The sequence below is a fragment of the Oryctolagus cuniculus genome, chromosome 11, assembly GCF_964237555.1.
Source record: "Oryctolagus cuniculus chromosome 11, mOryCun1.1, whole genome shotgun sequence".
Classification (NCBI taxonomy): domain Eukaryota; kingdom Metazoa; phylum Chordata; class Mammalia; order Lagomorpha; family Leporidae; genus Oryctolagus; species Oryctolagus cuniculus.
Window position 1 is genome coordinate 98,230,126 of NC_091442.1, and position 23,813 is coordinate 98,253,938.

Here is a 23,813-nt window from a genome sequence, read left to right on the forward strand (position 1 = left end):
ATCTGAAGAGGGAGAACTCCCATTGTACATTATCAGCATTCTCCCTGTCAGCCTGGCTTTTATCTAGTTAGGCTGCACTAAGTTTACCCATAATTAGGTACATAGCCGGCGCCGCGGCTCACTAGGCTAATCCTCCGCCTTGCGGCGCCAGGCACACCGGGTTCTAGTCCCGGTTGGGGCGCTGGATTTTGTCCCGGTTGCCTCTCTTCCAGGCCAGCTCTCTGCTGTGGCCAGGGAGTGCAGTGGAGGATGGCCCAAGTGCTTGGGCCCTGCACCCCATGGGAGACCAGGAGAAGCACCTGGCTCCTGCCATTGGATCAGCGCGGTGCGCCCGGCCGCAGCGCACCGGCCGCAGCGGCCATTGGAGGGTGAACCAACGGCAAAGGAAGACCTTTCTCTCTGTCTCTCTCTCTCACTGTCCACTCTGCCTGTCAAAAAAAAAAAAAAATTGGGTACATAGAGTTCTCATGAAAAGTATGACTTAGAGTTTTTTGGTCCACACTGCGGCTCACTAGGCTAATCCTCCGCCTGCGGCGCTGGCACTCCAGGTTCTAGTCCCGGTCAGGGCGCCAGATTCTGTCCCGGTTGCTCCTCTTCCAGTCCAGCTCTCTGCTGTGGAGGATGGCCCAAGTGCTTGGGCCCTGCACCCGCATGGGAGACCAGGAGGAAGCACCTGGCTCCTGGCTTCGGATTGGCACAGTGCGCCGGCCGTGGCAGCCATTTGGGGAGTGAACCAACGGAAGGAAGACCTTTCTCTCTGTCTCTCTCTCTCACTGTCTAACTCTGCCTGTCAAAAAAAAAAAAAAAAGTTGTTTAATACTTGTATTTGAATATGGTTGTGTCTAATTGGAGAATCCCAACTAAGTAGTACAGTCAGTATGTGAAGATTCTAGTCACAGATTACTAAAAACTTGCTTTGCTGTCTTCTGCCTTGCTTGCTCCCCCTGCCCCTTCTTTCTTTCTGTTCTTTTTTTCTTCTGCCTCCCTTCTTCCCTCCCCTCACTTTGTTTCTTTTTGTTTTTTAAGCTTTATTTTATTAGTATGAAAGACAGAATTACAGAGAGAGAGGTGGAGACAGAGAGTGAGTCTTCCATCTGCTGGTTCACTCCCCAAATGGCCACAACATCCAGAGCTGAGCTGATCCAAAGCCAGGAGCCAGGAGCTTCTTCTGGGTCTCCCGTGTGGGTACAGGGGCCCAAGTGCTTGGGCCATCTTCTACTGCTTTCCCAGGTGCATTAGCAGGGAGCTGGATTGGAAGTGGAACAGCTGGGAGTTGAACTAGCACCCAATTGGGATGCTGGTGCTACAGGTTGGGTCTTTAACCCACTGTGCCACAGCACCAATCCCTCTCCCTGCTTCCTTCCTTCTGTCTTTTCTTCCACCTTTCTCCCTCCTTCTTTCTTTCTCCTTTCTTGCTTGCTTGCTTGCTTTCTAAGGTTGTATTTATTTATTTGAGAGAGAGAGTTAGATACAGTGAGAAGGAGAAACAGAGCAAGGTCTTCCTTACACTGGTTCACTCTCCAAATGGCTGCAATGGCTGGAGCTGGGCCAATCTGAAGCCAGGAGCCAGGAGCCAGGAGCTTCTTCCTTGTCTCCCATGCGGGTGCAGGGGCCCAAAGACTTGGGCCATCTTCCACTGCTTTCCCAGGCCACAGCAGAGAGCTGGATTGGAAGAGGAGCAGCTGGAAATAGAACCGGTGCCGATATGGGATGCCGGTGCCGCGGGTGGAGGATTAACCTACTGTGCCAAGGTGCCAGCACCCTCCTTTTTCATTCTTTCATCAGTAGTATAGTGAATTGTTGTGTTTTCTCTCTCTCTCTCTGTTAAGATTTATTTTATTTATTTGAAAGGCAGAGTTACAGAGAGATAGGGGGAGAGAGAGAGATCTTCCATCTGCTGGTTCACTCCCCAAATAGGTGCAATGGCCAATGCTGGGCCAGGCCGAAGCCAGGAGCTAGGAGCTGCATCTGGGTTTCCCACGTAGGTGCAGGCACCCAAGCACTTGGACCATCCTCTGCTGGTTTTCCTAGTGCATTAGCAAGAAGCTGGATTGGAAGTGGATCAGGTGGAACTCGAACCTGCACCCATATGGGATGCTGAATTTGCAAGTAGTCGCTTAACCCATTACACTACAGTGCTGGCCCCTGTTCTCTCTTTATGAAAGTGGATGAGACATCAAATAATTAAATAGTCAGGACTATAAGACAAGAGAGGATACTGTTGTTCAAATATGAAATATAAGTGCTACAGCAGTGTATGCCGTGTGTGTCAGTAGATGGTCAAACAACCACACAGGCTAAAAGAAAGATTGGCTTTCCATTGAGAAGATGTTCTCTCTTTGGATTGAAGGTAAATAAAATATATCCAAGTAGGCCTAATATTAAAGATATTCTTCTCTTTCTGTAAAAGTGACATATAATATATAATAATGATCAAGAAGTCATGTGTTCAGTTTGCTTTGTAGATCACCACACTATCAGCTAGGGCTGGAATCTGGTGTGGAAATGATTAGCTAAGAAGACAAATCTAGGGGCCAGCACTGTGGCATAACAGATAAAGCTGCTGCCTGCAGTGCCAGCGTTCCATATGGGTGCCAGTTTGAGTCCTAATGCTCCACTTGCAATCCAGCTCTCTGCTATGGCCTGGGAAAGCAGTAGAAGATGGCCCAAGTGCTTGGACCCCTGCATCCGGGTGGGAGACCTAGAAGAAGCTCCAGGCTCCTGGCTTCCGATCAGCCCAGCTCTAGCCATTGTGGCCATTTGGGGAGTAAACCAGTGGATGGAAGACTCTATCTCTCTGTTTCTGTCTGCCTCTTTGTAACTCTGTCTTTCAAATAAACAAATAAATCTTTATTTAAAAAAAGAAGAAGAAGAAGACAAATCTACTGTACTTCCTTCAAACCCTAGAGCTTGCTTGTTTTGGTTTAATTGCTTGAAGGCCTTGTCCATTAAAAATTCTCTTTATTTTGATCCTATAGTTAAAAAAGATCGGCTTTTTTTTTTTTTTTTTTTTTTTTTTTTACTAAATTTACTAAATAATGAAACAAAATTTTCTGTTGCGGCAGACTATATACAGAAAAGCAGAATCAACTACCAAAGACTTAGGATTTGAAATCAGATTTGGAAAGTCACAATCTTTTTGGCCTTAGGTTTTCTGTCTGTGAAATGGAGAGGAGGAGGAGAATGTACATGATAGGGTTACTGTAAGAATTGACCTATCTGCTCGAATAATGCTACCTCATTTTGTCTGCATACCACATGCATTCTGCACACAATATCAGATTTTCCCCCCCATTTAGAAGGGCTTTTATCCTGTCCCATCCCACTCTTCCAGCCCTTCCATCTGGCCATTTCCTGTTCGTCTTTTAAAACTTAGCTCAGCCTAACCTCATATTTTCTGACTTTGAGTTTGGTCCATCTGTGCCAGTATCTTATTACCCAAGGAGTTTACCTCATTGCACTCCACATTATATGCTATCTACTTAATTTTTGGTTCTCTCCATTGAATGACAAACTCTTTAAGAGTAGTGACTTGTGGCCGGCGCCGTGGCTCAATAGGCTAATCCTCCACCTTGCGGCGCCGGCACACCGGGTTCTAGTCCCGGTCAGGGCGCCGGATTCTGTCCCGGTTGCCCCTCTTCCAGGCCAGCTCTCTGCTATGGCCAGGGAGTGCAGTGGAGGATGGCCCAAGTGCTTGGGCCCTGCACCCCATGGGAGACCAGGAAAAGCACCTGGCCCCTGGCTCCTGCCATCGGATTAGCGCGGTGCGCCGGCTGCAGCAGCGGCCATTGGAGGGTGAACCAACGGCAAAAGGAAGACCTTTCTCTCTGTCTCTCTCTCTCACTGTCCACTCTGTCAAAAAAAAAAAAAAAAAAAGAGTAGTGACTTGTAAATCTTGTTCATTTTTTGTGTCTTCATCGTCAAGCATGGTGCCTGATTTAAAGAAGATATTCTTTGATCATTGGATGGAAAGAAGAGAGGCAGGAATAAATGAGCTGGTTTAAGTGAAGGCATTTTGTAAACTATAAAGTGCTGTGCAAATGTTAGTATGGATTTGCATTACATTCCTCAATAATTCTCTTTAAATATTTGAATGCCTATTTGTAGAAGGTTCTGATTTTGCTGATATAATTCTTAAATATTGGCTATTTTGGTACAATATCTAGGGTCAACATCTTAAATTAATGAGTTAGGGTTAACTAGACAGATATATTAATCTGTAATTACAGTACAATTCAAAATTAGAAAAATAAAAATTGTGCTTCACATCTGGTGGCTCAACAGTGTCCACCTCAATTGTTACTGTTTCACGTTTTACAGTGAAAAATAAAACTTGATGTATCATATTGAAGATCAGTTGGACTATTACATCTTCTTGGAGCCTGGGCTGAAAATAAGCACCTCTAAATTTTATTAGTATTATGAGCTTAACATTTAATACAATATTGCGTATGTACTAATACCTCTCTTCCGATGTTTTAATGGCAAGGATATTGGATTCCGACTCGACTCACTACATACCATCCTGCAACAGGAAGTCCTGTTACAAGAGGATGTGGAGCTGATTGAGCTACTTGATCCCAGTATCCTGTCTGCAGGGCAGCCTCAACAACAGGAAAATGGACACCTTCCAACATTTTGCTCCCTGGCAACCCCTAATATTTGGTACTGTCCAGAAAATATCTCTCCTGACTGCTTACATATAGAACATTAACAGAGGAAATTCATCATCATGTTCTGCATTATAAAGGCATTATAAACATGCCATACATTAAGCATTACAATTAATGTAATAATTGCCAGAGGTAACAATTGCTTTTCTGAAAGAATTACTATTTAAAATTAAACTGGAAAAAATCCAATTTGATTATTATATTTTTCCAAACTTAATAAAATTAATTCTGTGCTTAGCAGCTCAACAAGCAAACCCAAAAAGAATCTCCTACTTGTATACCTGTGTACATGTGTATGCAAACCTAGCCAGTCCTTTATGTTTCCTTAAATTAACAGATTATGTCATAACCACATTGTAGAGACACAAAGGTTAGGATGGGACATGGAGGTAAACAAGTTAACTCTTTCTGTGTTGGCTAAGAAAGGATTGTACAGTACATAATTAAAAAAAAAAAAAGTATGGGTGGTAGAAATAATTTTATTAGTCACACTATCCTAAAACATTAACACTTGAAGTATTTGAGTCTGATGCAGGAATTCCAGGCCATAATCTATGGGGGATGAAAAGGAGGAGTATGAATAGTAGAAAGGAGTAGTAGTAAAGAATTGTTATATCCTCTTCAAATCAAAAAATACATTAAATTATTGCTCCAACTCTTGTGCTTATACAAGCAGTTGCATTCGTTGGCCTCAGTGTTCAGAATTTTGTCTTTCTTGTCACACTGATGAGTTTCATACTGTAACAAGTATGATGTTTTCCAAATCTGCAGTTACTCAGCTATCATCATGAAGAAGTAAAGCATCCTATTTTTTGGAATAGAAGCATTTAAGATGTTGCTAGATGAACTATAGGTTTTAAGAATTTACTATTTTACTTTTAAGTTTCCTTTAGTCACAAATGTGATTAAATAACTATGAATGCTATAAATGCTTTTAGAGTTTACTGTTAATACATTTAAGTATATAATGAGATTTTGCTTTATCATTTAGAAAAAGGGGAATTTCAAAGGTAATCAGGGCTGACAAGTGTTTATGAAAAAGCATTCTTATCTGTGGCTTTCTTTGCAGTGTGACTGTAACTCTTTCCAAGTGTTGTTGACATTGTTTTTCAGATAGTCTCAGGTACATCCCCCTGTGCTCCCTTCTTAGTTAAATATACACATTTTAATGAAATCCTTCATTGCTTAAAAGAAATGTTTTAGTCTATGATATGGAATTGGCCTGAATAAGAAATTTTAGATATATTTTATCTTAATTAAAACAGTGTAAAAGAACAAAGTTTGTCCAAATCATGGTCTGTGCCAAGTATATAGTTTTTAAATTGGTGATAATTATTTGAAGTGTAGATCACTTTTTAAAACAATTACTTGTCAAGTATTTATTCCTCCTAGTTGGAAAAGTGTTTATTTTCTTGATGTCTTTACAAATAAGTCTGATTATAGGAAAAAGGAATTCATAGTATGTCTGAAAGAATATTTTCCCTTTGAAATCCATGAAATTAGATTTTAAAATCTGAAATGGACTTTTTTGGTAGAGGGTTCTGTGTCTTTTCTTAAAAGTGATTTCTGAAGATACCTATTTCTAATGTCTTTTTCCTAAACCTGATAACTCAGATAGCAATACCCTAGCATGACTGGCAAGCTACTAGGTATTTTAAAACTACAAAGATACTTTAGAAAGTTGATGGACAATGGAATTAAAAGGTAACTTTATTTTGGTGCAAAAAGTTTTTTAAAATCTTTGCATAGTTTGTTCATAATACATATTTTTCATGAACTTTTTGAAGGCCTCTCATGTCTACATTTCAAAAAGTTTTTACCAAAATAAACTTAACTTTTAATTCCATTTCCCATGAACTCTAAAGTACCCTCTTATTCACATTACCTTATTAAATATCATTTTTTAAGTCTTGCTTTACAAAGAAGCTAGCATTGTCTATTTTAGTAAACCTAAGTTTACCATCGCTTTTACTGATTGATGGCTCATTTTTCTTTTTCTTGTCTGATGGATGTCATTTTCTTGATTTCTCTGTTCCTAGGGATGTCTCAATGCTATTTGCCTTCATTAGTTTGCTCATTATGCTTCCCAGTTGGTGGATTATATCTTCCTGGCTGGTTTGGGGAATAATTCTATTTGTTTATCTGATCATTCGAGCCTTGAGATTATGGAGGACAGCCAAACTACAAGTGACCCTAAAAAAATACATTTTCCATTTGGAAGATATGGCCACAAATAGCCGGGCTTTCACTAACCTTGTGAGAAAATCTTTACGTCTCATTCAAGAAACTGAAGTCATTTCCAGAGGATTTACACTGTGAGTTCATTTTTATTTTATTTTTCAAATGATTTTTTCTACTAAATAGTTCAGGGAGACTATTACCTGTTTACATCTCCATGTTGTATTTATAAGGAAAAATGGGTTTTTCTTTAGCACTTGTTAAAATCCATTAACTGCTAAGTGAAGAAATAAATAACACTATATAGTATATTTGATATATATGAATGAATCTGTTCATCTACTTTGACAAGCCAAAGTACTTGGAGAATCCAGATTATTCCATATGTTGCCATGTAACTATGTAAGATATATAGAGAGAATGCATGGCACTGAACCTAGCATGCTGTAGTTGCTCAGTAAATGTTGATTGTCAAAGGCCTTCATCCCTCCATTTAAATGATAGCTGTGCCTGACATGAATTCATTTTGAAACATCTCAACATCTATTAATAATACTCTTCAGGTAAATATTAGGAGATACTAAGCCACTGAAACTCAGCATATCATACAAATAGTGATGTTTCACATTCCTTTTGGAAATTAAATATCACCAGTCTAGCTGTAAGTATGTTAGAAGCTACAAGATATAGTGGTTCCCTATTCCGTTTTAAAAAGGAAAGTTACATTTATTGAGCACCAACTATGACCCATATCCTTTGCTAGGCACTTCTGCATACAACTAAAGGCACACATTGTAATTGATAGAGTAAATACTCAGACCCATTTCATCAACCTTCTAAAGCCTGTTTCCAGTATGCTAGGCTGCCTGCCAAACACTAACACGGACAGCTGTACTGCAGTATATTTAAATGATTTACATAACCTTTGTAATCTATAGGTGGGAGAAAGTAAGTAAATGGGGAAAAATAATTATTGCTTTTAATGAGCTATATCTGGAAAAGCGAGAGTGAAAAACCTTCAGTAGTCATCATCGCATCCTTCACTCTGCTGTGCTCTAGAAAAAAAATAATCTGAACATAACAACTGTATCTGCAAACTCATGGCGCAGAGGCATGAAGAATCTCCAGCAGTTTTCTTGTTCTTCAGTGTGTTGTGTTCTACACAACAATTCTGAGTATTTAAATAATACAAGGTGTAAGAGGGCTTAACTTCTGCTCAACTCTAAAGCAACCCATGGCGTCTGCTGATTTTGTCCTCCTCTTAGGTTAAGTCCGCCTGTTGATGAAGGATAGGAGACTGCAGCAAATTTTGAAAGTTAAAAATTAGTAAGAGCTCCTTTTCATTCTTTTTTTTTTTTTTTTTTTTTTTTTTTTTTTTTGACAGGCAGAGTGGACAGTGAGAGAGAGAGACAGAGAGAGAAAGGTCTTCCTTTTGCCGTTGGTTCACCCTCCAATGGCCGCCGCTGCAGCCGGCGCACCGCGCTGATCCTGGCAGGAGCCAGGAGCCAGGTGCTTTTCCTGGTCTCCCATGGGGTGCAGGGCCCAAGCACCTGGGCCATCCTCCACTGCACTCCCTGGCCATAGCAGAGAGCTGGCCTGGAAGAGGGGCAACCGGGACAGAATCCGGCGCCCCAACCGGGACTAGAACCCGGTGTGCCGGCGCCGCAAGGTGGAGGATTAGCCTATTGAGCCACGGCGCCGGCATCCTTTTCATTCTTAAACAGCATTTCGCTGAGAGGACTAAGTAAAGTGGCTCCACTCTTTGTCTAACTTCTGCTTGCAGTTCGCTGCCTCTTGTCATTTCCCTCTTTTACCCATATTATGGAAGTGGCATGGAAAGGTAAAGTGGGTCAGTGAGACATGATTTACCTCCAGATGGTGACTTTCTACCTATTCAGATAGCAGATAGGCAGAAGAAGTATTGGAAGAAACTATGCTTTGTCTCTAAGTGGACAATGTATTTTTAAAAATTAGGAGAAATAATAGATTTTAAAACAAATTTTTTAGGATTTTTGGCTTCTAAACTTGATTTAATAAAGTAGAGCACAAGCAGTCATGCTGCATATTGTCATCATGAGTGCTGCTTTGTTTCTGCTTCAATTTGTCCTCTCTGGCAAATAATTTAACCCTTCATTGCCTCCTTTCTTATATTTGAAAATAAACCTGTCAATCACTGTTCTTTCGATGCTTGAATGTATTTTTGTTTGGTTTCATAGTTTTAAATTTTTGAATTGGAAGTCTTGTCTTAGAGATTTGTTGCTATAGTGAGTGTAGGAAATTTATAAATGCCAATATTTTATTTGGTTATTGGGAGAAGGTACTGGTTAGGTGAAAAAACTATTATCCAGTAGCTGTGTACTATTGAATCATGTGTACTTTCAGTTATACATGAATACATTCTGTGTAACTGTTGCAAATAGATTCTGTTCATCAATCTTAGGGAAAGTGCCATGAAATGTGCTTCCTCTTGAACAGTGTGAGAGTAGCTCTGCTGCTGCATAGTAATCCTTACTTTGCCTTTCTACTTGCATTCCCCTGTTGGCCACTGGTCCTGTTATCTTTCTGCGTCCCCTACTTCATTTTGAGTAGGTAAGTGCCAGTGGCAGCAGGTGGGTAAGTAATTTTGCCCTACTTTTCTGAATGTACAGAATGTATTGTTATATGTAGTATTTGATTGTTCTGTACAAGTGACCAAATATATGATTATTGAGCATATGTAAATATATATTAAGAATATAAATTTTTTATAATTAAGCCCTTCAAACATCCTGTATATATATATAGATTTTGAGAGCTGAATGTGAAATACTTCCAGTGTAGTATATTTCAGCGAGTAGAGTATCTGCATAAAAAGATGCAAACTCTTACATATTCTTACATTTCTATTATATCTCAACTAAAATTCATTGTTTCTGCATATCAGAGGAAGCCTTAACTCTTGTGAGATTTTCATCTTTCATATGTCTTCTTTTTACTGGTGGCTATGTGCATATCAAGGAAATAAGTGGCTATTTGTAAGACATGAGTGGGATACTTATAAGTACTTTCTAATGTAAGTTTAGAAAAAGACATTTTTTTCTAAGTTTAATAGAATTGTGGATTTAGGAAACAAATGCTTTAGGACACCTGTACAGTTGTATCACATTTTACTTTTCAAGTTTGCTTGACAGGGTCAGTGCTGCTTGCTCATTTAATAAAGCTGGACAGCATCCCAGTCAGCATCTCATCGGTCTTCGGAAAGCTGTCTACAGAACTGTCAGAGCCAACTTTCAAGCAGCAAGGCTAGCTACCCTATATATGCTGAAAAAATATCCTTTTCTGTCTGTCCATGAGAATAAGCCATGTTTCCAGAGTCCTGACTATAGATACTGTAGTTACATCCTGTACATGTGAACTATAAACTAAGATTGCCTGTTTTGAAACTAATTTCCATCATCACTTTTATTTTAAAACTGGAAATACATTCCAAGAGGAATGACAATAATAGACAGGAGGAAGTTCTTCTGCTCTTGTGTGGCTCATTTGTAACAAGGAAAGGACTGGAAGTGCCTCCCTTCACTGACCCAGAGAATAAAGTCAGAAGAGCCTGGATTTCCTAGGTCTGGCATTTTCAAAAATTACTCACTATGGCACATTTGCATCATGGCATAATTTGCATCATGGTAATAACCTGGCAACAGGAAATCTTTTCCCCTTCAAAAACCAGGCTTTAGAGGCAGACCGACTTACATTCAAATCTTGGCTCTACCAGTTACTGCCTAGCGAACCTTAAATAGTTTCTTAACCTCTTTGTACTTTGCTACTCATCTTTAAAATAGCAATAATAACATAATCTTCCTTACTGTGTTTTTGTTAGAGCATATGAGTTAATGCCTGTAAAATGATCAGTGTCCAGCCTATAAAAAGAAGGCAAAGAGTGCATGACACAATAAGTATGTCACTTAAATTTACTTAATCAGGAAATTGGTTCCATTAGCTAGAAAACAAAGGTATATAAGATCTTTGTTTTGATAAAGATTCATAAACAAGTTAAATTGTGAATAAATGAAGGGCAAGAAAATTACACTATACCTTCAGTATACTAGGTGTTACGGCACTGATAATTATAGTGCTTAAAGTTTACAAAATATTTTGTATTCTATCATCATATCCTACACAAACCTTCCTAGCTACATTGTCTTTTCTGTACTTTATGAGAAAATAAAAATAAAAGTCAAGTGACTTGCTCAGTGTCACACAACTAGTAATATGTTGTATATTGACTATAGGACTTAGAACTTGAATCTCTCTCTCTCTCTCTCTCTCTCTCTCTCTCTCTTTCTCTCTCTCTCTCTCTCTCTCTCTCTCTGTATATATTTATTGTGCCATACTACCCCTTTGAAAATGGAGAGAAAGCATTTTAGTTCTTGTTAAGAATTTGTGCATTCAGTTTCTCCACTGCCTGCTACTTTGTGACACACTCCTCTAGGTGCTGGGAAGACAGAATAAATATGTGCACTACCCTCTTAGAGATGTCTGAGTACGATCAATGGGTAAGCCAGTGCTCGTCATAGAGCATAAATGCCCAAAGTGCCTTCCAACACAGCAGGACAACATGCTTAGCTTATGGGGTCAGACAAGGCTTTCAGGGAGGTGATACCTGAACTGACCCACAAAGAATGAATACAGGTTGGTCATAGGAATAAAAGTCTTTCATTCCATGACAGTGCCATCTGAACTGCAAGTAGTCATTCAGTAACTATTCACTGAAGGTAAACTCAGTGCTGACTAATATGCTAGTCACTAGATATACGATGGCAAATACAACAGACATGGTCCCTGCTTCATGGAACTTACCATACAGTGAGCAGTAGGAGAATGAGGGGGACAGCCTGACAAAAATTGCACATTATACTAGTCACTTTTCTAATATTGAGGGCCCAGCAGTGGATAAAGTAGTGAACACCCTTGTTCTCTTGGGCCTTATCTTCTAGTGGATGAGATAATCAGTTAAAAGTGAACAAATAAGATGTCCAGTTATAATAGTTACTATAAAAGGAAAAAATAACAGCAGTAGGCTAGAGAGTACTTCATGTGATGCTGCTTTTGATGGGACGACAGGGACCTCTCTCAGATTTGATTGATGAGGAAGATCTGAGAGAATATTCCAGTTAGATGGATTATGGATTATAGAGATCTGGACAGGAATGTGTTTAGCATGATTGGTATACATAAAGAAGAGCCTCAAGACAGGAGGCCAGATTGTAGTCTCAATACAAGAAATTTTAAGGAATCAAAGTAAAAAATAATCCACCAACCACTTATTTGAGAAGACCAGTAAGATACGTAAACTTTCATATACCTGATCAAAATAAAAGGCAGGTTTATAAGATTAGTAATGAGAATACAACTGTAACCGTAGGTGTGGGAGACATTAAAATAATTATAATAGTGTAGTATATGAAACTGTGGTAGCAAATAAGAAACTCTAAGGGGAAATAGTTCTGTCCTGTCAAAATACAAACTGACACATGTGATTTAAAAAATACTGTTTTGGGGCCCACGTTGTGGTGCAGCAGGTTAAGCTGCTGCCTGCCTACAACGCCAGGATCACATTTGAGCTAGTTCAAATCCTGGCTGCTGCACTTCAGATCCAGCTCTCTGCTAATGTAACTACTAAAGCAGCAGAAGATGGCCCAAGTACATGGGCCAAATCCATCCACATGGGAGACACTGATGGAGTTCCTGGCTCCTCTCTTCAGCTTGGCCCATTCTTGACTGTTGAGGACCTTTGGGGAATGAACCAGCAGATGAAAGAGCTCTCTCTCCCTCTCTTCCTCTCTCTCTCCCCACCCCCAACTCTGCCTTTCAAATAAATGAATAAATCTTTTAAAAATAAAACAAAAATATCCTATTTTAAAAAGAAAATATCGGGTTACATGCAAACAAAATATGGGTAACTATTATAAAAGATAATTACAGTTTTTTCATTTCACTCATTTTATTTTCTTAAGATTTTTTGCATCTTTAAAATTTTTATTAATATAAAAAAACAGATTTCTTAGGTACAGCTCTAAGAAAATAACTAGACTTCACTACCCCTCCAAACTCTCCAATCTCCCTCCTTCATTACTTTCTTTTTCCCCCTTTGTTTTTACAAAGACGTATTTTTAGTTAACTCTATAGTCACAGGCTTAATTCACCACTAAACATAATAATCAGCAAATAAAAAGCAAATGAAGACCACCGTTCCACAGGAATATAAACGAGGGCTAAAAACAGCAATCACTCAGATGTCCATTTCATTACTATACAGTTTTTAGTATTCTATGTTAACTGCCAGATTACAAAGTTCTTGACACTACTGTGGAATGATCTCTAAGTTGTACTGAGTGAAAAAAATAGCAAATGCACAGAACAGTGTTTATAGTACCCTTCCATTTGTGCCTAAGAGACTGTATATATGTGGAAATAACTAAGTGTGTTTGTGTTTGCACACACATATGTGTACATACCTGTTGACTATGTACTTACCTCCAGCTACATGTTAATATTTGTGTTTGCTTTTACATATGTATGTATAAAATACCCTGAAGAATATAGAAGGTATTAGTGACAGGGTTTGCCCTTGCCTTTGGGTAAGAAAAGTGAGTGGTAAAGAGGTAGGGATGGGAAGCAGTTTTCACTGCACCCCTTAATATCTCATGAATTTTGAATCCTGGGAATGTGCTATCTATTCAAAAACTAAATGAATAAGAAAAAGATTACCTGGTCCAAATGTTTTTAAAAATTATTCATTTTGGAACCTGCACTATGGTGTAGCAGGTAAAGCCACTACCTGCACTGCCGAGATCCCTTATGGGTGCTGGTTCAAGTCCCAACTGCTCTTCTCCCAGTGCAGCTCTCTGCTATGGCCTGGGAAAGCAGTAGAAGATGGCCCAAGTCTGTGGGCCCCTGCACCCTCATGGGAGACCTGGAAGAAACTTCTGGCTCCTGGCTTTGGATGGGCTCAGCTCCAGGCAGCCATTTGGGGAGTGAACCAGCAAATGGAAGACCTCTCTGTCTGCCTCTCTGTAAGTCTGCCTTTCAAATAAATAAATCTTTGAAAAAATTTATTTGTTTGTTTGTTAGAATTTATTTTATTGAAAGGCAGGGAGGCAGAGGAAAAGAGAGAGCAAGTTCCCATCTAGTGGTTTGGTCTCCAAGTGCCTGCAACAGCCAAGACTGAGTAAGGCTGAAGCCAAGAGCCAGGAGCTCAGTCCAAGTGTTTCACGTGATTGGCAGGGACCCGACTACTTGAGCCACAACCTGCTGCCTTCCAGGAAACTGGGATGACCAGGGCTCAGACTTCAACATCTCAAGCCACAGCTTAGCCACCATGTCAAACCCACCCTGAGATGATTTTATTTTTTAAAAAAATAAAGAGTATAGAAAAGGTTAAAAAAAAAAAAAAGTCAAGGAAGCCTGTGTTGTGGTACAGAGGTTAAGCCATAGCTTGTGTCCCATATCAGAACGCCAGTTCAAGCCCCAGCTACTCTACTTCCAATGCAGCTTCCTGATGATGCATCCTCGGAGGCAGCAGATAACAGCACAAATGCCTGCCCGTGCCTGTGTAGGAGACCAGGATGGGGTTCCAGGCCCCTGACTCACGCCCGACCTAGTCCTGGCCATTGCGGCCATCTGGGGAGTGAGCCAGTGGATGAAAGACCTCTCTCTCTCCCTCTCCCTGTCTTTCTATCTGCCTTTCAAATAAATCAAGACTATAGAAAGAACTCCCCTAAGTTATTGTATTCATAAAAATACTATAGTCTCAGTATCAAAATATGATGTATTACAAAATAAAAGCTAGACTGTCTCATAAGTAGAGATGTAAAATAGATAGAATATAAATTTAATATGGCACAATTATCAAAGGATGATTACAAAATGACCAAATAGGACCAGCGCCGTGGCTCACTAGGTTAATCCTCCACCTGCAGCGCCAGCAACCCGGGTTCTAGTCCCAGTTGGGGCACCGGTTCTGTCCCAGTTACTCCTCCTGCAGTCCAGTCTCTGCTGTGGCCTGGGAGGGCAGTGGAGGATGGCTCAAGTGCTTGGGCCCTGCACCCGCATGGGAGACCAGGAGGAAACATCAGGCTGCTGGCTTCAAATCAGCACAGCGTGCCAGCCGTAGCAGCCATTTGGAAGGTGAACCAATGGAAGGAAGACCTTTCTCTCTGTCTCTCTCTCTCACTGTCTAACTCTGCCTGTCAAAAAATAAAAATAAATAAAAATAAAAAACAAAATGACCAAATAGGATCTTGCTTAGAAATATAAATATGGTTCACTATCAAAATTTTTTAGGTATAATTTTTCACAAAAACAATTAAAAAGAGAAAAATCATTTTTATAGCTATCGATATATGACCACGAGGAAGAGGAAACAACAGTATTTTATATAGATAGAATATGCTTAGTACTTCACAAGTGTCCCATAAGATATCTGAGGTATTAGGTTAATACTTGTACTTAAGGATCAGGCTTTTAGCCTAGCAATTAAGATGCCTCTGATTTCTTTGGGAATAGCTGGATTTGATTCCCAGCTCTGGCTCCTGATTCTAGCTGGTTAGCTTCCTGTTAATGAAGACCCTGGGAGGCAGTAATGATAGCTCAAGTAATTGGGTCCCCACCAACCACATGGAAGACAAGGAGTGAGTTCCCAGCTCCTGGCTTCGGATCCAGTCATTATGGACATTTGTGGAACTGGATGGGAGTGTGCTCGCTCTCTCTCTCTCTCTCTCTTTCTCTCTCTCTCTCTTTGCCCCCACCTCGCTCTCTGCCAGTCAAATAAATTTTAAAATACTTGTGTATTAGGTTTAAGACTAATTTCTGTTTAAAAACTGATACAAAGCTCCAGCAAAAGTTTACAATAAAGATTAGTAAATAATTTTGAACAATTTTACTGTACCTTTTAAACTTTAATGAATAGGCTTTGTTGATTGCCTTAACCTAATTTAACCTACCCCCTGAACTCTGAGAGTGACAATGTAACCAACTACATCTGTGTGGTGCCTTTTAAGGAGCTGGGCCTTGGACTTAGTGAAGAGCAGATTTCAGAAGAGGAAGCAGATAATCTTACAGATGGTTTCAGTCTGCCTGCATTGAAGGTAATCCATTTGTGAAAGTAAGAGCTAAGAAAAGAGATGGGCGTGGTTTGTTCCTGTGCTTTCTGAATGTACATGGTGCACCATGCTCCCCTTCATTTGCTGCTGTGTACTGCCATTATAAATGCCTTAGTAATATTTGTGACACTGTCTTTAAAAACTGAGAGCATCATAAAGGTCAGATGAGAGGATCTTTATATTTGGATTTCAGAATACTTACAGTTCTTATTATAGGAAATGCCTTCGAGTTTGGAGATAGGTGCGTTTAATAGTAACCAATGAGTGATTTTAAACTCATTTGTTTCAACAAATATGGATAAAGCATTTTAGATATACATCTTTTCTTGGAAAATTGCCAAAATTCTTGTTTAAAACAAGAATTTTTTTTTTCATATATTAAAAGGCACATAAAAGGATACGTTTGACTACATAAAAACTAGAATTTGTGGAGCTGGCATTGAAGTGCTGGTTCGAAGCCTGGCTGCTCCACTTCCCATCCAGCTTCCAGCTAATGTGCCTGGGAAGACAGCAGATGACGACCCAATTGTTTGGACCCCTTTTACCCCTATGGGAGACACAGATAGACTTCATCGCTCCTGGCTTTGGCCTGGCCCAATCCCAGCTATTATGGCCTCTGGGGAGTAAACCAGCAGATGGAAGATATTTCTGTCTATCTCTCTGTCTCTCCCTCTCCATTACTCTGCCTTTCAAATAAGTAAAAATTAAACTTCTAACTCCAGGGGCCAATGCTATGATAGTGGGTTAAGCCGTCACCTATAGCACTGGCATCCTATGTGGCACTGGTTCCAGACCTGGCTGTTCCACTTCCTATCCAACTCCCTGCTAATGCGACTGGAAAACAGCAGATGACAGCTCAAGTCCTTAGGCCTCTACACCCATGTGGGAGAACTAGAAGAAGCTCCTGGCTCCTGGCTTCGTCCTGGCCCAGCCCCGGCCATTGCAGCCATTTGGAGAGTGAATCCGAGGATGGAAGACCTCTCTTTTTGTCTCTCCATTTCTTTCTTTGTAACTCTGCCCTTCAAATAAATAAAATAAATCTTAAACAAAATAAAAAGGGAAAAAATAAAACTTCTCACTCCAAATATCACATAGTACCTTACATACAAACAACCAAAAAAAAAAAATGCCATGATTTATAACAGAGGGCTGGAATTTTTTCTGTATAAAGAAAATGGATATCTAAAACCTGTAGAAGATTGATCAGGTGTATGAACTAGTGGTTCACAAAGAAAGAGTACAAATTGCTAATAAATACAGTTTTCCACCTTAGTAATGAAAGAAATAGCAATAACAAGTTAGCCATTTTATCAATGAAGATTCAGGGAGATATCACACATTGGTGGTGAATCTATAAACTGATTCACTTTAGCCGTGAATACCAATCTTTGCAAACATGTGTACCCCTTACGACAACAACCTTACCTTCAAAGATATACCTGAAGTATGTTCATGATATTACAACAGCAACAAGTATTAGAGTTAAGCTAAAAGTTCAATAAAGTGGAATTGATAATCATTTATGTTGCAAAAACTTGATGAACTACTTTGGAATTAGTACTAGAAAAATATTGAAGAAAAATAACAGAATAACATAAATTAAAATCAATTATAAAAATCATACACTAAGATCCAAGTTTTATATATATGTATTTATTTAAAATTTATTACATTTATTTGAAAAGCATAGTTACACAGAGAGAGAGAGCGAGCGAGCGAGAGCTATCTTCCATCCACTGATATACTTCCCAAATGGTCACAACAGCCTGAGATGGGCCAGACCAAGGCCAGGAACCAGGAACTTCTTCCAGGTCTCTTATGTGGGTACAGGGCCCAAGGACTTGGGCCATCTTCTGCTGCTTTCCAAGACCATAGCAGAGAGCTGAATCAGAGCAGCCAGGACTCAACCCAGCACCCGTATGGGATACTGGCATCATAGGAAACAGCTTTATCCAAAACACTACAACGCTGGCCCCCTAGTTATATTTTTAATAAGTCAATCCAAATTTTTTAACTTCTATTTAAGTATTTAGCAAGCTATACTTAGATATTTCTCTGCTTCCGATCTTTAAAACTTTGCTTGATAGTATGAAAATCAATGCCTGTGTAGTTGACACCACTTATAAAGATCCATTTTGTTTTGAGAATGTATTAGTATCTACATCTGTTAGATTTTCCATATAAATGGATCTCTCTTTTGAGAGAATTTTCTTTTAAAATTTAACTTAGAAAATCCATTTAGTTTTTTATCTGGGTATAATGGCAACTGTTCACAGTGGCAATATACAGTATTTGAACAGTACAGGGACTTTAGCCATTTATAAACTCTGTAGATCTCCTCAAGGTAAAGTTTCTTTCAGAACCTAATAATACTGGTAGCAACACAGTTACTGAGTTTATAGATTAGCCATATGTCAAAATAAAATAAGTAGGGGCCAGCATTGTGGCATAATGGCTTAAACCACTGAATGCAATGCCAGCGTGGGAACACCAGTTTGAGTCCTGGCTGCTCTACTTCCTGTCTAGCTCTCTGCTGATAGGCCTGGGAAGCCAGTAGATGATGGTCCAAATATCCTGCCACCCTCATGGGAGACTCAGAGGGAGTTTCTGGTTCCTGGCTTCTGCCTGGCCCAGTCACAGCTGCTGTAGCTATTTAGGGAATGAACCAGCAGATAGAAGATCTGTCTATCCCCTCGCTTCGTTTTCTTTTGCTCTGCCTTTCAGATGAAAAAAAAAAAAAGGCAAATTATAGCCTGGTTTTAAGGGGAAATTTGCATGTATTATATATACATGCTTACATACATACTTTTTTTTAAAAAAAAGATTCATGTTATTTACTTGAATGGGAGAGTGACAGAAAGAGAAGGAGAGACAAAGAGAGAAAGAGATCTTCCATCTACTGGTTCACTTCCCAAAAGGCCACAACAGCCAGATCTGGGCTGGGACAAAACCAGGACCCTTGAACTCCAAGGTCTCCAACATGGGTGGCAGGGCCCAAAGTACCTGGGCCATCTTGTGCTGCTTTCCCAGGTGTATTAGTAGGGTGCTAGGTGGGAAGTGGAGCCGCCAGGACTTGAATCAGTGCTTATTTGTTGGTGTTGCAGGTGGCAGCTTAACCCTCTGTGCCACATTGCCAGCCCCTGGAAAACATGTTAAGCAAAAAGGATCCAGTTCTAATTAGCATCACTGGGAATAGGCAGGGGAAGACAATAAAAGGAAAAAAGTTTCACATTTTAAGTGGGTCACATCAGCTGCCATGTAAAAAAAAGAAAGAAAATCAGAAAATCACCTAATGTTAATAACTAACTCTATGCCAGGCACTGGGCCAGAAAATGTTTAATCCTTTGGAGGTAAGCATTGTGATTATCCCAGTTTAATTAACACAGAAACAATTCTTTGTTTAAGACATCAATAGTCAAGGGATGAAGCTAGAGTAAAACCTGGATAGTCTGACTGTATCAGTCCACTTTTCCTCTTTGCTGCTTGTACTTAAGCTAGAACACAATTCAGGATTTGGAAACAATAACTAAAGCATAAAGAAACAGGGAACTCACTGAGATATCTTGATGAGTAAACAAAGCTTAATTTAAAAGTGAACCGAGGCCAACGCTGCGGCTCAATAGGCTAATCCTCCGCCTTACGGCGCTGGCACCCCAGGTTCTAGTCCCGGTCAGGGCACCAGATTCTGTCCCGATTGCCCCTCTTCCAGGCCAGCTCTCTGCTGTGGCCAGGGAATGCAGTGGAGGATGGCCCAAGTGCTTGGGCCCTGCACCCCATGGGAGACCAGGAGAAGCACCTGGCTCCTGCCATCGGATCAGCACGGTGCGCTGGCCGCAGCACGCTGGCCGCAGCGCGCCGGCCGCGGCGGCCATTGGAGGGTGAACCAACAGCAAAGGAAGACCTTTCTCTCTGTCTCTCTCTCTCTCACTGTCCACTCTGCCTGTCAAAAAAAAAAAAAAAAAGTGAACTGAGTAAATATCATAATTCTTTCTCTAAGTCCTTCTTAAAGAATAATAGCTATTAACCATTTTTTGGGCACTTTTTATTTAATTTATTTGAAAGTCAGAGTCATAGAGAGGGAAAGAAACAGAGGGAGATCTTCGATTAGCTGATTCACTCCCTAAATGGCCACAGTGGCCAATGCTGGGCAAGGTTTGAGCCAGGAGCTTTGTCCAGGTCTCTCACATGGGTGCAAGGGCTCAACCACTTGGGCCATCTTCTACTGCTTTCTCAGGCACAATAGCAGGGAGCTGGATTGGAAGTGGAACAGCTGGGATGTGAACCGGCACCCAAATGTGATGCCGGCACTGCAGATGGCAGCTTAACCTGTTATGCCATAGCACCAGTACCAGCAACCCCTTTTTATAGGTAAGTCCAAAGAATATTCAGGCCAAATATTTGAGCTCCTGCTAGCCACATGGGAGACCCAGAAGAAGCTCCTGGCTCCTGGCTTCAGACTGGCCCCGCCCTGTGAACTAGCAGATGGAAGATCTCTGCCTCTCCCTCTCTGTAACTCTGCCTTTCAGGGTCTGGCATTGTGGCATAGTGTGTAAATCTGCTGGCAGCATTCCATATGGGCACCAGTTCGAATCCCAGTAGCTCCACTTCCGATCCAGGCCCCTGCTACTCATGTTGGAGACTCAGAAGAAGCACCTGGCTGCTGGTGGCCACCTTGGGGGTGAACCAGCAGGTGGAAGATCTCTCTCTCTTTCTCTCTTTCTTGTTCTCTCTCTGTAACTCTTTCAAATACATATAATAAATCTTAAAAAAAAAAAAAAAACTCTGCCTTTCAAATAAATAAGTACATTTTTAAAGAATATTCAAGGTCAAATTTTTAAAGTCAGAGCTAATATATAAAGTCTTCAATTTTTTGCATTAAAAATCTTGCCAATTGTTCTTTGGAAAAAAATAAGTACTATTAGGTGGTATATTTCCTGTTTTAAAAAAATAAACAACACATTGTGGAAATGCTTTAAATCAAACTTTTCTATTTGCCTGTAAACTGTGGTTATCACCTTACCCAGCTTCCCTTCTCTAAAGAATAAACAGTTTAAAAAAATTCTGAGTTTTAGTCAGTTGCAGAATGTGTCAATGATTAGATAATAAGTTAGTCTTAAACAGTTGTAAACTATGCCAACTTGATTTCTTTCAGTGCCTTGTTCCAAAATGCAGGAATCATATCATCCCTGTTAATATTTTCCCTCAATGCCAATCTGTCAAAAGATTCTGTGGCTTCTACTTTTGCAGTGTGTCCAGAGTCCAGCTACATCTCACCTCTTACACCACTAACCACTGTGGTCCAAACTATATTTTTTTTAAAGATTTATTTATTTTTATTTGAAAGGTTGAGTTACAGAGAGTCAGGGGCGCAGAAAAAGAGAGAGAGAGAGAGAGAGAGAGAGAGAGAGAGAGGTCTTCCATCTGCTGGTCCACTCCCCAATTAGGCACAACGGCCAGAGCTGGGCCGATCCGAAGCCAGGAGCTTCTTCAGAGCCTCCCACGCGGGTGCAGGGGCCCAAGGATTTGGGCCATCTTCTGCTTTCCCAGGCTGCAGCAGAGAGCTGGATTGGAAGTGGGGCAGCCAAGATACAAACTGGCGCTCATATGGGATGCTGGCACTGCAGGCGGTGGCTTAACGTCCTATGCCACAGTGCCGACCCCAGTCCAAGCTACATTACTCTCTCCTGGATTATTGCAGTAATTTTCTTAAAAGATTTATTTATTTATTTGAAAGAATTACAGGCCGGCGCCGCGGCTCACTAGGCTAATCCTCCGCCTTGCGGCGCTGGCACACCGGGTTCTAGACCCGGTCGGGGCGCCGGATTCTGTCCCGGTTGCCCCTCTTCCAGGCCAGCTCTCTGCTGTGGCCAGGGAGTGCAGTGGAGGATGGCCCAAGTGCTTGGGCCCTGCACCCCATGGGAGACCAGGATAAGTACCTGGCTCCTGCCATCGGATCAGCGCGGTGCACCGGCCGCAGCGCGCCAGCTGCGGCGGCCATTGGAGGGTGAACCAACGGCAAAAAGGAAGACCTTTCTCTCTGTCTCTCTCTCTCACTGTCCACTCTGCCTGTCAAAAAAAAAAAAAAAAGAATTACAGAGAGAGAGATCTTCCATCTGCGGTTCACTCCCCAGATTGTTGCAATAACCAGGACTGGGTCAGGCCAGGTACAGGAGCTTCTTCTAGGTCTCCCATATGGTTGGCAAGGGCCCAAACACTTGGGCCATCTTCCACTGCTTTTTCCAGGCCATTAGCAGGGAACTTGATTGGAAGTGGAGCAGCTGAGACCTGAACTAGTGCCCAGATGGGATGCCGACATCACAACCAGTGGCTTTACCTGCTGTACCACAATGCCAAACACTATTATAGTAACTTCCTAACTGCTCTTTGTTTCTACGGTCATCTTCCCATAATCTATGAAACAGCAGCCACAAGAAACCTTTTAAAGCGTGAATCAAGTCATGTTACTCTTAAACTCAGGTTAGCATCTAAGTAATGGCCATTATAGCGTAATTGGAATCTATAGTATCTGAATAGTTATGTCCTCTTTTTCTTGTCTGCCAACTTGTGTTCACATAAGATTGTTTTCTCATGTGTTTATTTTGTTGCAGTCTTAAATAAGGCTGTATCTGGGTAAATCCTTTGCTGACTGGATTCAGGATGGACCTTAAGAATAAGTTTTATAGTCTCTCATGCCTGATATTCCTAGCTTATTATCAGTCTTAGACTAACTCTTAGGCCAAGATAATGATGTAATTTTGAACCCCAAACTGGGTGCATCTGTAACTCATTTCTTTAGATTTATGAATATCAGTCTTGCTGTCTTCTTTTCTCTGGTGTGAATGGTTTTTGTTTTTTAATTCATGCAGGAGGATTTACTTCTGATGTATCTCATTCCATCAACATTTCCCATCTGGGCTAGAACCGTGCTAAATTATGTATTAGTGCTATCTGCTGTATTAGAATCAGAAGTTCCTACATGCCGTGACTGCATAATTCGATACAACATTCTTAACTAATCTTAGAGCTAGCTCAAGCTCAGCTATATTCATTATTTAGGATTAAGTGAAAAATTTAAGCCAGAAGTTAAGATAAATAAATTGGTGCTTTGTTTTGAATGTTGACCAATAATTATTATTGATCTAATCCTTTTGTTGTTGTTGTTGTTAGGTTTTGTTCCAGCTCTGGGTGGCTCAGAGTTCAGAGTTCTTCAGACGGTTAGCCCTGTTACTTTCTACAGCCAACTCACCTCTGGGGCCTTTACTTGCTCCAGCACTTTTGCCTCATCATATTTTATCTGATGTGACTCAAGGTCTACCTCATGCTCATTCTGCCTGTTTGGAAGAGCTCAAGCGCAGCTATGAGTTCTATCGGTACTTTGAAACTCAGCACCAGTCAGTTCCCCAGCGCTTATCCAGAACTCAACAAAAGTCAAGAGAACTGAATAATGTCCACACAGCAGTGCGCAGCTTGCAGCTCCATCTGAAAGCATTACTGAATGAGTAAGTTGAGAAGCCATGTAAGTAAATGTCCTCATGATTAGCAAGCATCATTCTTGTGCCATTGTGGTTGCTGGCTTGTGTACTAGCTAGAAAAGCAGAAGCAAATTGAGACATGCAACATCAACAGTGGCTCATAGCTACAGAAGTAGCAGAGAAACAATGATCTGTAGGTACTATATTTGGAGGGGTCATGTGGTTTTTACTTTTCCTCATTCAACATAAAACCTAGAAAGAGAGGACAAAAGCAGCTGTTCATTATCTTTGAGAGCTGAAACAGAGAGAGTTGTGAAGAATGAGCTGCTTTTAACTGTTAAGGGAGGGCT

At 40.7% G+C, this 23,813-nt stretch overlaps 1 protein-coding gene across 18 annotated transcripts in view; it reads left to right on the forward strand.

The window, feature by feature from the left end:
- Positions 1–23,813, forward strand: part of VEZT (vezatin, adherens junctions transmembrane protein) — a 90,704-nt gene that overhangs the window by 48,777 nt on the left and 18,114 nt on the right. For 7 of the 18 annotated variants that reach the window (XM_008256901.4, XM_051845764.2, XM_070052718.1 and 4 more), the window contains 5 exons: positions 4,490–4,665; positions 6,713–6,988; positions 10,010–10,159; positions 15,829–15,976; positions 23,159–23,490. In XM_008256901.4, the coding sequence (XP_008255123.1) occupies positions 4,490–4,665; positions 6,713–6,988; positions 10,010–10,159; positions 15,829–15,976; positions 23,159–23,490 (1,082 nt within the window). Of the gene's footprint in view, positions 1–3,924; positions 4,043–4,489; positions 4,806–6,712; positions 6,989–10,009; positions 10,160–15,828; positions 15,977–23,158; positions 23,491–23,813 lie in introns of those variants that run through there. The other 11 variants (XM_070052715.1, XM_051845768.2, XM_070052716.1 and 8 more) reach the window with 4 other exon arrangements.